The sequence below is a fragment of the Synchiropus splendidus genome, chromosome 11 (assembly GCF_027744825.2).
Source record: "Synchiropus splendidus isolate RoL2022-P1 chromosome 11, RoL_Sspl_1.0, whole genome shotgun sequence".
Lineage (NCBI taxonomy): Eukaryota > Metazoa > Chordata > Actinopteri > Syngnathiformes > Callionymidae > Synchiropus > Synchiropus splendidus.
In genome coordinates, this window is record NC_071344.1 from 7008228 (window position 1) to 7019190 (window position 10963).

Here is a 10963-nt window from a genome sequence, read left to right on the forward strand (position 1 = left end):
AACATTGTTGACGTTACTGGAGACTGACTGTTGAAAACAATACCTTCAGTGCTCAATTTATTTCAAAATGATGACTCACCATTTCGTTGTATTTTATGCTGATTCAGTACGTATTTTTCTTCAGTTAGTGAAAGTGAAAGTGCGAGCTAAAACGTGAAAAATGACATCATGACGTTGTAATTTATCGATGATATCTAAAGCGTCAAACCCAAACTGTTGGCCCAAGGGCCAATTGAGAACCTCGTGATGTTTTGTGGCCCCCTTCTGGACATTTTTCTCTTTTTCTGTGGGCTTCTTATAGTCAAACATCTATTCACAAACTCAGTTTTCTATTTTTTAAATGCATTTTATTTATTATTTTTGATGGGATTTCCTCTTTTTAAATTATTAAACATTAAAACTTATTTTAAAAAAAGCTCCCTTCATTTCATCCTTTGAAATCCCTTTGAATATCTCGTGATTTTTCATATCATCATTAGTAATATTATTATTTGGTTAATATTTCTTTTTTTCAAATGACCTCAAATTGTAATGTACATTCAATATTGCTTTTTATGACCATTTGTATTAGAAAACCAATAAAAATATTTTTGATTAAAAAAAAAAAAAGCTTGTAGTGTTGCACACTTGAGCAATGCCAGAAATGTTCTAAAGCTCCTTTTGTATTTGTACAAAAAATATAGTTTTGAAGCTCCTACCATCTTAAGGTCTCGGTGCTACCACCACATTCAGTTTCAAATTGTCTCATTGGCATCAGTTATGTGCCGAGTTTGAAAAAGTCCACATTATACTGCCGCTTGGGCTCGACAGGTCCGAGAAAGAGAGTGTATCAGAGGGACAGTTCATATGAAAAAGTGTCTTTATAATGTTGCAGACTATACACTAACGCATGGAGAGGAGAGAGGGAACATCTCAGTGATGAACACCACCATAAAGGTTTATGGGTGTGATAAGGGAGGGCATGATGGCGTCAGCAGGGAGGATGGGCAGGGTGCTATTACACCAATGTCAGATGAAATCACTCCAAACAGGTGGACACGGAGTCAGGGAGCGCTGGAGGCTGAGAAAGGGTCGAGCAGTCCCTCATGGCTCAGGCATGTTTACAGATCAGCCTCACAGCAGTGGGGACGTAACTCTCAACGGCAGCTCTCCTTCAATGAAGGAACTCCCTGATGACAGAGCCATGGTTTTACACTCTTGTGTTTGTCTTTGTTTTTAATAAGGTCACTGATTTTCTATTTGCTGTATGGTTTAATCCAACAGGTATCAGTTCACAATGGTCTCAGTGGTGATTGTTCTCTTTGCAGACTTGTCAGGCAGCTTTGTGTCGAAACATGACATGCCTGTGAGGAGTTACATAACCAATAGTTTCTGTCCACACACTCACTCGTCCCATTCCACCTTATCAGGCTTGTACCATGTGCAACACACCTCCACTTCACTTTGTGTCTGAGGAGATAGTTACCGTGACTGGATGAAACATTAAAAAAAAAAAGGACAACCAGAAGTTAAACATCGGTGAAATATCTTTATTTACTCCATGTGATAGGCCTACAGTTGTGTTTCCTTGACTCTCCTTTTAATACATCAGATAGTAATAGTTTAACACAAACACGAGTAGACAGCATTTATTTTTCCAGATGGACAGACACGATCCAGAATAACACAAAGCTCAGTCGTGACGAGTAATAGAAGAGCGGTTAAAATGTGTTGTACTTAAATACTTAAAACCACCTTTAATTCATGTAGACAGTTCTAACCAAGCTGCAGCAACGGTCGACAGTCCATGGCAGGTTGGAGTGACACTATTTGAGTGTGAAAAATGTTGCAGCTTTGACTGACCAAACACACAAACTTATAAGGTTTAAGACAAGAAAACATGATCATGGCCTAAAGGTCGCCTTTTAACCCCCAGCAGGTACGCAATAAAAACCAACAAAAACAAAACATGCATGTCGTCGTTTCAATTTTTGGTCAAGCGTACAATGTTATTTATATGTCCAAGTAACAAAATAAATAAACACATAAAACCCAACAAGCCAAAGATAAAGTATCCGCGATGTTTGTACAGCAGGAGTGTAAGGTGAGCTCGTCTCTAAATCAACCAGTGAAGCCATGAACCAGTCAGCAGGCATCCTCTCTGCATTTTCCTCTTCTTTTCTTGACAATATTGTGGCTTGATTCAGTGCACAACGTTGGTGAACAAACAAGCAAGGCATCTGTGTTCTTATCCAAGTGAAGTCTGCAGGGTGAGCATGCTGTCGCAGGTACAGTGGAGTCTAACACACAGCAACACATCAAAGAAGGTGACTAAACCTCATCTGTCGATGGAAGAAATAAATCAGCACAGAGGTACGCGTCCTCACATGTTAGTAAACTTGCTAACTAATTCCACGCCCGACTACTTGTTACCTACGGATATGGTCTTGTTAGTAGTAAAGTCGTCTTCCCTTCTATAATCATCTCAGACAATCGCCAAGCACATTTGCTGCGACGTTGGTGGCTTTATTGAAGAGACTGAGTGAAGATGCACTTCATCCGTCATCTACTTCCTCCATATACGTCTGTGCTGGAATAGCGAACTCCAGTTTTAAGAGTACAAAATAATAAAACCTCGCAGTCATTTAAATAAGCAGTTTACACAACATTAACAAGAGTAACATCACTAAGATTCTCAACTGTGCAAAAACCCAAAAGCGGTTAGCTAAGTCAGTCTGCAATCTTAAATAATGCCATGCAACTGGATGATCATCGGATTAATGTGTCGGTGAATTGACTCCAGATTATTAGTTTTAATACAGTAATGCACATCCACACGGTTACTCTGAAAAGTCACTGAGTTGAACAGGGAGGAGGGCAGAAGAGTGGCCCGTCACTGTGGCGGTGAGCCGAGGGTGGAGAGAGAGAGACAGAGAGAGAGACAGAGAGAGAGAGTGAGAGAGAAAGAGTGGCCACTGAGAGACAAGCTGTTGGTGGGTCGGTAGGTGGGCAGACAGGCGGGTTGGCGGCGAGGTGTACTAGCACGAGCAGCTGCTCTCGGTCACAGTCATCTCTGGCTGTTTCTCTAGTTTGATGTCGATCACTGGGAGGAGCTGGTTAAGCAACATAGTGACTGTGCACATTGCTACTTCTGTTTTTGTTGGAGACAGTGTTCTGTTACTGTTTAACCAAAGGAACAACGGTGTTACAATCGTTGACGTAACTGGCATCACATTCGCTTGCTTTGTTCACAACAGACATCAAGTGAAACATTCTGAATAAACTCAGCGATGCAAGACAATCTTCCATTTTAATTATTCACATGTTTAAAATTTTTAATTTAACCATTCCAGCTTTTACTTCTAATCTTAACCTCTACATGTATCCAAATCAATTTACACAGTATTGGGGGATGAGATGATCAGAGACTTATCTTTTATTTCAATGAATACCTCCATTCTATGTGGAGAATCGCTTCTAACATGTAAAAGAGTATTTGTTCAGATCATATTTCAAGTCAGAGCTGAAATAGTAATACAATTTCGTCTGAATTCAATTCATCCACTTTACTGCTTCATTATTCTGGAATACATGTGTTTTATAAAAAAGGGGGAGGTCAGCAATGTCACATGACCATGTTTTTTTTTTTTAAGCAATTATGTTGATAATGAAACTAATTTAAAAAAAACACTGGAACCTGCTGAGTCGCTTCTGGGAGGCTGGAAGCAAGAAAATTGTGGCTAAATTGCACAGTGAACACATCTTTTGAATGATAACTGGGTCATTGGTTTTGCAATATTTTAGGTCACCAGTATTGGAGAGCATTTCAGCGCAGGGAAGGATACTGTCCTCTTTGCTCTTCTCTGGTGCGTTATCCATCCCGGGCAAAGCGGCAGCAACGCGGCGGAACAGCTGCAAAGAAGTGTGGAGTTATTGTTTGTTTCCGCCGGAACAAAAGGGGCGAATGATTTTGGGAGTGGGTGGTTGGACAAAATGAAAACAGAAATGACTTTCAAGCTATAAAATATTCGACTTGTAATGTAATCTGAAGGATGGGTTTTGCTGGTGTTCGTATTTGCATTGAATCCATGTTGAATTTTAACACTTGCATGTTTCAATTTAATTTAAAAAGGTAAGAATGTGGCCTTCTTGCTGAAAGTGGGTCATAAATTGTCCTCTTCAGTTTATTTAACAAGTTGGTTTAACCAGACTCATCCACTTATCAAATTACAGGCTACAGTTACAATTAAAAATGAGTCAGTCGAGGGAGCAGTTTATACTTTGCCAACAAAACTAACTTGGCAAATGTCACAAGCGCCGATTTAATTTCTTAACTGCAGCAGGATACTGAACTCAACATGAAAAAGACAAGTCTTTAATTTTTTTTAAGTCAAAAGACAAGTGGGATTTGGACTTCACTGAGTCACAGAAGGACTGTGAACTCATCCTAACCTCCTCCAATACTGTCAGCAGGTCACAAGCAACCTTTGGAAAGTAAATATTAACGTCAGTGTGCATTTCCACCACCTTGCAGAAGACGGGGGAAATTGACTTGAACCATCCTGATAAAATAAATACTGGTTTGGGGTTCACTACTGAACAATAAAAACCTCAGAACAGATTTTTACTAAATACAGCATCAAGCTAAGGCTACATTCAAATAGCTTCAAACAGTGGCAGCAAGTAACACAGGGGAAAATCTATACTGTATCATTACAAAGGCACAGAGAAATAAAGCAACTTTGTAAAGCAGTTTGGACATTTATACCACAAATGGTGAGGTTTCTGACTGTATAACAGTTGATGAAACATCTGCGACTTGCAAGCACACAAAAAGACATCAAAGATCATTTTTAAAAATTAGAAATGGAAGCTTTTTGAGACTCCAGCAGCCAAAAGAAGTGGAGACACACTCAACTGCCTTAAACAGCAGAATCTCTACCTGTTTGACATTGTAGCCAGTCTTTGCGCTGGTTTCAATGAACATGACATTCAGTTCCTTAGCTCTCTGCTCGCCCTCCTCCGTGGTGATCTGTCTGCTCAGGTAAAAGCAGAGGGGGAAGATGGACGAACAGATAGATATGGAAAGAGACATAGCCGACAAAGGAGGGAGGAGAAAGAGAGAACCAGAGAAAAGCTCAACATTCAGTTGTCTTTTGGTGAGAGAAAGTGAAAGGTGTTAGTTAAGTTATAATTCACAATGAAAGCGCACGGGCGGATCAAAGAGAGGATGAAAGGAAAGAAGCTGCCAGTATGATTAAAAATTAAGCAGCAGGGAAATTACTCATTCATTCCAGTCACTGACTGAACCATGTAGTGACAGCATGGATGAGGAGGACCTTCCTGACCTACAATGACCCCTGCTAGATATATATTCAGGACCAGCTGGCCAGTAAACACCTGCTGTGGCTAGACACCAACCTGTTTGACGTTATAGCCAGCCTTGGCACTGGTCTCTATGTACATCACATTGAGCTCGCGAGCTTTCCTCTCAGCCGCCTCAACAGAAACTTGCCTGCCAGGGTCCCAGGGAGGGTTGGGGTAGGAGGTGATGAAATGAAGGAAACACACGTAAACAAACAAAAATAAATAAATCAAAATGACATGGAGAATATGGATCAGGAGTAGTAACTCAAAAGTAAACTAACAAAAATATGTGCCGCCACGAGAAGTGTTTTTTTGGTCTTGAAAAATACCACATTAAAGTGAGGAAAATGAGAAACTGAAGGGTGAAATAGTGTTACCCATTCAAAAAAAAGAGCCATGTTATCCAAACTATTATCCACTCTGTTACTCTAGATGACTTTAAGTCTTAAACACTTCGGAAGGAGGCGGATAAGGGAACAGTACTTATGGTAGTATACTATGTAGTTCTCTTCACTTACACGAAAACAGAACTAGACTCTGTTTAAAAAACAGGTCAACTGAGGTGAAAACAACAGTGAAAATGACAGATTAAATGGGAGATGTGATGATTGTAATTTCGTCACTGTACACACAACTCTTGTTATGACAGTTATAACCAGGTGCATATGTTTTTGCAGCTCACATTAATGCACACTCACTATCATCACCATGAGTCATGAGAAAACAAGTCATATGAGGAAGTGAGGACACAAAGTTAAGTTATAGACTGCAAATGAAGACATAGATTAAAATGTATCCATTACTAAGTCACAAAACTGAGAATCATCTAACTTTACAAGCAAATTTTCAATTGTGCTTTCAGTGACCTTTAAGAGTTTATCGAACAAAATGGTCCAGAAATGTACTGTGTCTACATTGTGCTAAAACAAATTAAAAACAAAAGTTAATGTCATCTCCAAGTGGGCGCGGAGAGTTCTGGACTGTTTGGACTCTATTTACGAAATGTCATTCACAAGCATTCCGAGTCACAACCTCCTGAAATGGCTTTGTAAATTTTAAATGAAATTTTGGAATTTTCTAGCTAGAGGAAGATGTAACACTAGCAGCAGTGCACACGAGATTAAGCCAAATCAGTTGTGGTGTTTTCTTTCCGTGTCTATTTAGTGACCACTTGTCACAAACAGCACAGCATGAACAATACATCGCGGCGTACCTTTTATCTGCCAGGTCCGTTTTGTTTCCAACCAGCATGATAATGACATCACTTCCCCTCTCTGTTCTGACATCATCAATCCATTTGGATGTTTGTTGGAATGAATTTAAATCTGCAGATAGAAATGAAAGAAAATGTGTGAAAACGACGCAACACATTCAGTTTTGTTTTGTTAAATGTGCAGACAAGCAGGCAGAATTTTATATATCACACAATTCAACCATTATTTGTGTGTTAGTGAGCAAACTGGTTAAGAATAAAGAAGTAGTAAAGGAAAGAACAGGCACAGACTATTGATCAAGATATGTTTTCATACTTTTTATCTATAGCTATTCTAAAAGAATGTGTGAAGTACAGCCCTGACTCACTGGTGATGTCATAAACTACCACCGCAATGGTAGAGTCACGGATGTAGCTGGGAATAAGGCTACGAAAACGCTCCTGTCCAGCAGTGTCCCACAGCTGGAGTCGGACCTGAGGAGTGGAACGCAGCAGAAGAAAAAAGGATTTGGAGATAAAGAGGTGACAGGCAGATTTTTAAAAGTGGAAATTAGATGTGACATAAAGGAACTGCAAGCTAAGCGGTAGAGATGAAAATGACTGTTCATGGAGAATGAAGAAAATCACTGCGACGCAGCAGAGTGGAAGATGAGTAACATGAACGGATTTAAAAGAAGACCTTGCTGATTCACTCTTTTGACATATTCCTATTCTGTGCCCATGAAGAGTTAGTCCCACGAAATTACTGCAGCGAGAGACGAAGGAGCCCTCTCAGCGTTAGTATCACTCTCGATGTTGCAAACATATGCAAATATGTCTGCATTCATCCAAGATACCAGGAAAATCAAATCCTTTCATGCCCTTGCACATACTAGAGGGCGAAGTATTCAGGCAAAACTATGATACCTACTGGCTATGTCATAAACCACAACAGCAGCAGCTGAGTCGCGGATGTAACTGGGGATGAGGCTGCGGAAACGCTCCTGCCCGGCTGTGTCCCAGAGCTGCAGCCGGATCTGTGGCCAGCCGTGAAAATGCGCGCGGCAGAAGAAGCGTGTTTAATGACCATAAAGGGGATGAAAAAAACAAGAGTGATGCAAACTAAAACATAAGGTGAGGAAGAAATTTCAATACACAAAACATGATATTAAATGGTAAAAGATGGGGTGACATGAAGACCTTAGGCTACATGTCATGATTTCCTAACAGTTATGCTTAAGATGACAAAGAAGATGAAAAGGACTTACCGTGCGATCTTCTAAATACATGGTTTTGGACAAAAAGTCAATGCCAATTGTTGCCTGTGAGAGAGAAGGTGTAATCAGGACATTTACTAGCCACCACATTTAACACCAGGAAAGAAGTAAAAAGCATTTCATCTTGATCTAAGACAGCCACTTTTATGATAGCGGCAGGTAGAATTAATTGTGTGTGGAATTTACAACAGCATGGTCATTTACAGCCTTTGATAAGTAGTCACTTTTGTACCATTATACTCTTTCATCACGTAGCAAAACTGCAGTATATCATATTTGATCAAGTACAGTAAGACAAATAGTAACTAATAAATGCATAAATAAATAAACTAAGCATTTGTAGCATTAATTAGATTTAAGTGCATTGGAATGACTAATGTTATTCATCTCTCAACTTGCTTTTGTTAAAGTTCGTTTGCTTAATTATAAAGAATTTATGGACAGGACTCGGTAATGGTTTATCGGGAAAAAATATATAGGATTAAAGAAAAACAATGACCATCAATCTATTTTCTAAGGTACATGAAACATGATTAATATCATTCCTGAATCTGTACTGTCTTTTAGATGCAATACATAAAGACGTAGATGATTTCAAATAAGCATTTTCATGTAATCCTAACTATAAAACATAAACCTGTGAATCTTATATGTGCAAGCTTTTTGCTATTGCTTAAATGATGTATGAATTTACCTGATAAGTGTTGTCAAAACTGTCATACATGAACCTGGTAATGAGTGAGGTCTTCCCAACTGCAGGCACAAACAAAATCAGACGTTTTCATTAGGTGCAATTTCTCAACAAATGACAGATGGCTAAAATGGTTGATTGACAAAGCCATATATTTCTCTCTTCAGTTGACATCAGAAGTGAAACCGCGTCAGTGCAATGTGGACTTCCCAAACCCACACGCTGAGCTGGCAATATGGGTGGAGCCACAACTAGTGAGGAACGACTGAAGACGTGTAATGTTTTTAGCATCAGGTAGAACATCCTCGTTGTCAAACAGAACAAGTATTTTTGGACTCAAACGTCAATGTGGTCGACATTTCTCGGTAAACAAACGAAGAGTGAACGAGGCCAGATGATCACGATCAGCTGGCCGACGTGGCTGTACAAGGTGCAACTGTTCTACGGGTTATTGTGACGGGTATATTTCCATTATGTTCTGTCTTCACGGATGACTTCAACGGTCCCATCACATTCTCGACAGTGGAGGAAAAGGAACATTGGCCATTCAAAACATGATCGAAGCCCATCCACATTAGCAACCCGGGGCTAGCTCTGTTGTTCGGATGCTGCCAATGAATATCACAACACAGAGAGCATCAAACACGCGCATTTTTCTCAGTAAAGAAACGTGTGATGACACTAAAACAAAGTTTCCTTATAACAGCGTCTGCATTTGACCAGTGTTAGCATTAGCGAATGCCGCTAGCATGCTAAGCAATGACATCATCGCATTTCACAAAAAATAAATCAAACAATACATCAGTCCACAGCTATTCTTATTGAGCTCATCTAACGGCTATGTTGTAATTTGCTTTATTAATATGTGTGCTCCAGATATTTTAACGCAACGATATTCAATCGAGCGAACTGAATGAACTAGTTAGCTTGTAGCCAGTTAGCACTATTCGTTCAAATGACAACTTCAGGACAGAATAACAGAAACGTACCGCTCTGTTCTCCCAGGAAGACAAGCTTGAACTTTCGCAGCGGGTTGCCAAATTCTCCACCGCCAGTTGTGGTTGACATTTTGTGTGAAATAGTAAAGCGCGAGTTAGCACGCCGAGCTAATGATGTGATGTCTAGACTGGAGAAGTGAAGTGAAGCTGGAGCAGCAGCCGGAGAGCTTCTCTTGAAACGTCCCAAGGTGAAACAGCGCCACCGTGAGGCATTTCGTTGAAGTCATGCTGACTGTACACTCCTGAATACATGGAGATACGCAGTATATACATTAATTAACATAAGGAAAGCAACATATTTCAAGTACAAACCATAACCCCAGTTCGCCTATGCCTATTTTAGCATGTTTTGAATTTGAATAATTATTTCAATCCCCTTTAATCCATTATAAACGCCATCCATCACAAGGTGTCTGGCATCTGTATACTATTACATAACATGGCTTTTTAAATGGTTACATTGCATATAGTTCAGCCAGTATTTCTTCTTTCATGATACCGACACTGAAAAGGAGCAGAGTGAACTTGTGTCTGTATGAGGTCCTCTATATTGTGTTGTGTGTTATTGTCAATCATTGTTGCTTGTTTCCGTCAATCGGATGAGTGTAACAGTCAGTTGCGTGTGTGTGCAAGTGTATGTTTTATTCTTTTTCTGTAGCATATGCTACGTATTCCATAGTACACGATGAAATGTTGCCATTCTTGGTTTTTGTTACATTTTTAATATATTTTAAATAATAATAATAATAATAATAATAATAATAATAATAATAATAATAATAATAATAATAATAATAATCTGCTCTTATGTCTGGAAACAACCCCACCCCCCAAAACAAACAAAACAAAACCAAACAATTGCATTGTATTGCATTCGTGCTACATCATTGATTATACTAAGACTATAATATACTCAAATCTAATCATCCAAAAAAGCCCTTGAAAATGTAGTGTAGTTTACGTGTAATATGATGCATTGCTGAGTCAGTAATTTATTTTTTGTCAAGGAATAAACAGAAAATAAAGAATTGGGAACCAACAGCTGTTTATTTATTTAACCTTCGATGATGTCATGCAGATTTATTTCCATTTCAATACAGACACAATAGTTTGTGGCTCTAATATTTTATTAAAGGAAAAGGAACTGTATTCCTTTTCAGTTAATATCATCTATGAAACAAATGTCTTTCACAGAAAAAAAAATCTAAGATTTGACAGCTTTCAAAATGTCACATGGAGTCTATCCCGCTGTATATTGTTGCTGCAATGTCTAACAAATATGCACAAGAGAGAAAAGTCAGATCGTGGCATCTTTTGGTTTCTGAGTTCCTTTGTTCCGAATTCCTTGGTATTGTTCACTGGGCCATCTCATCCATCCACGGACTCGATTGCTATCTCAGATCTGTGACACAATGAAATCACAAGACATTAAAGATATTTAATAAAACACAATATTGTA

At 39.1% G+C, this 10963-nt stretch overlaps 1 protein-coding gene across 5 annotated transcripts; it reads right to left on the bottom strand.

Moving 5' to 3' along the window:
* Nucleotides 1-1513: 1513 nt before the first annotated feature.
* Nucleotides 1514-9677, bottom strand: rab41 (RAB41, member RAS oncogene family). Of its 5 annotated transcripts, XR_008416111.1 has the most exons (9): nucleotides 9496-9677; nucleotides 8510-8568; nucleotides 7807-7860; nucleotides 6928-7033; nucleotides 6560-6671; nucleotides 5401-5494; nucleotides 4922-5015; nucleotides 3825-3891; nucleotides 1514-3082 (listed from the first exon to the last, which is right to left on the bottom strand). XR_008416111.1 is itself a non-coding variant. In XM_053879520.1 (8 exons), the coding sequence occupies exons 1-8, from the start codon at nucleotides 9572-9574 to the stop codon at nucleotides 3018-3020; spliced, it is 636 nt and encodes a 211-aa protein (XP_053735495.1). In that variant the 5' UTR covers nucleotides 9575-9677; the 3' UTR covers nucleotides 1514-3017. The 5 variants fall into 5 exon arrangements, 4 of the variants coding, with proteins under 4 accessions (XP_053735495.1, XP_053735493.1, XP_053735494.1 ...); XM_053879520.1 differs by lacking the exons at nucleotides 4922-5015; nucleotides 6928-7033 and adding an exon at nucleotides 7470-7575; XM_053879518.1 differs by lacking the exon at nucleotides 4922-5015 and having other exon boundaries at nucleotides 9496-9676.
* Between the last annotated feature and the right edge of the window lie 1286 nt (nucleotides 9678-10963).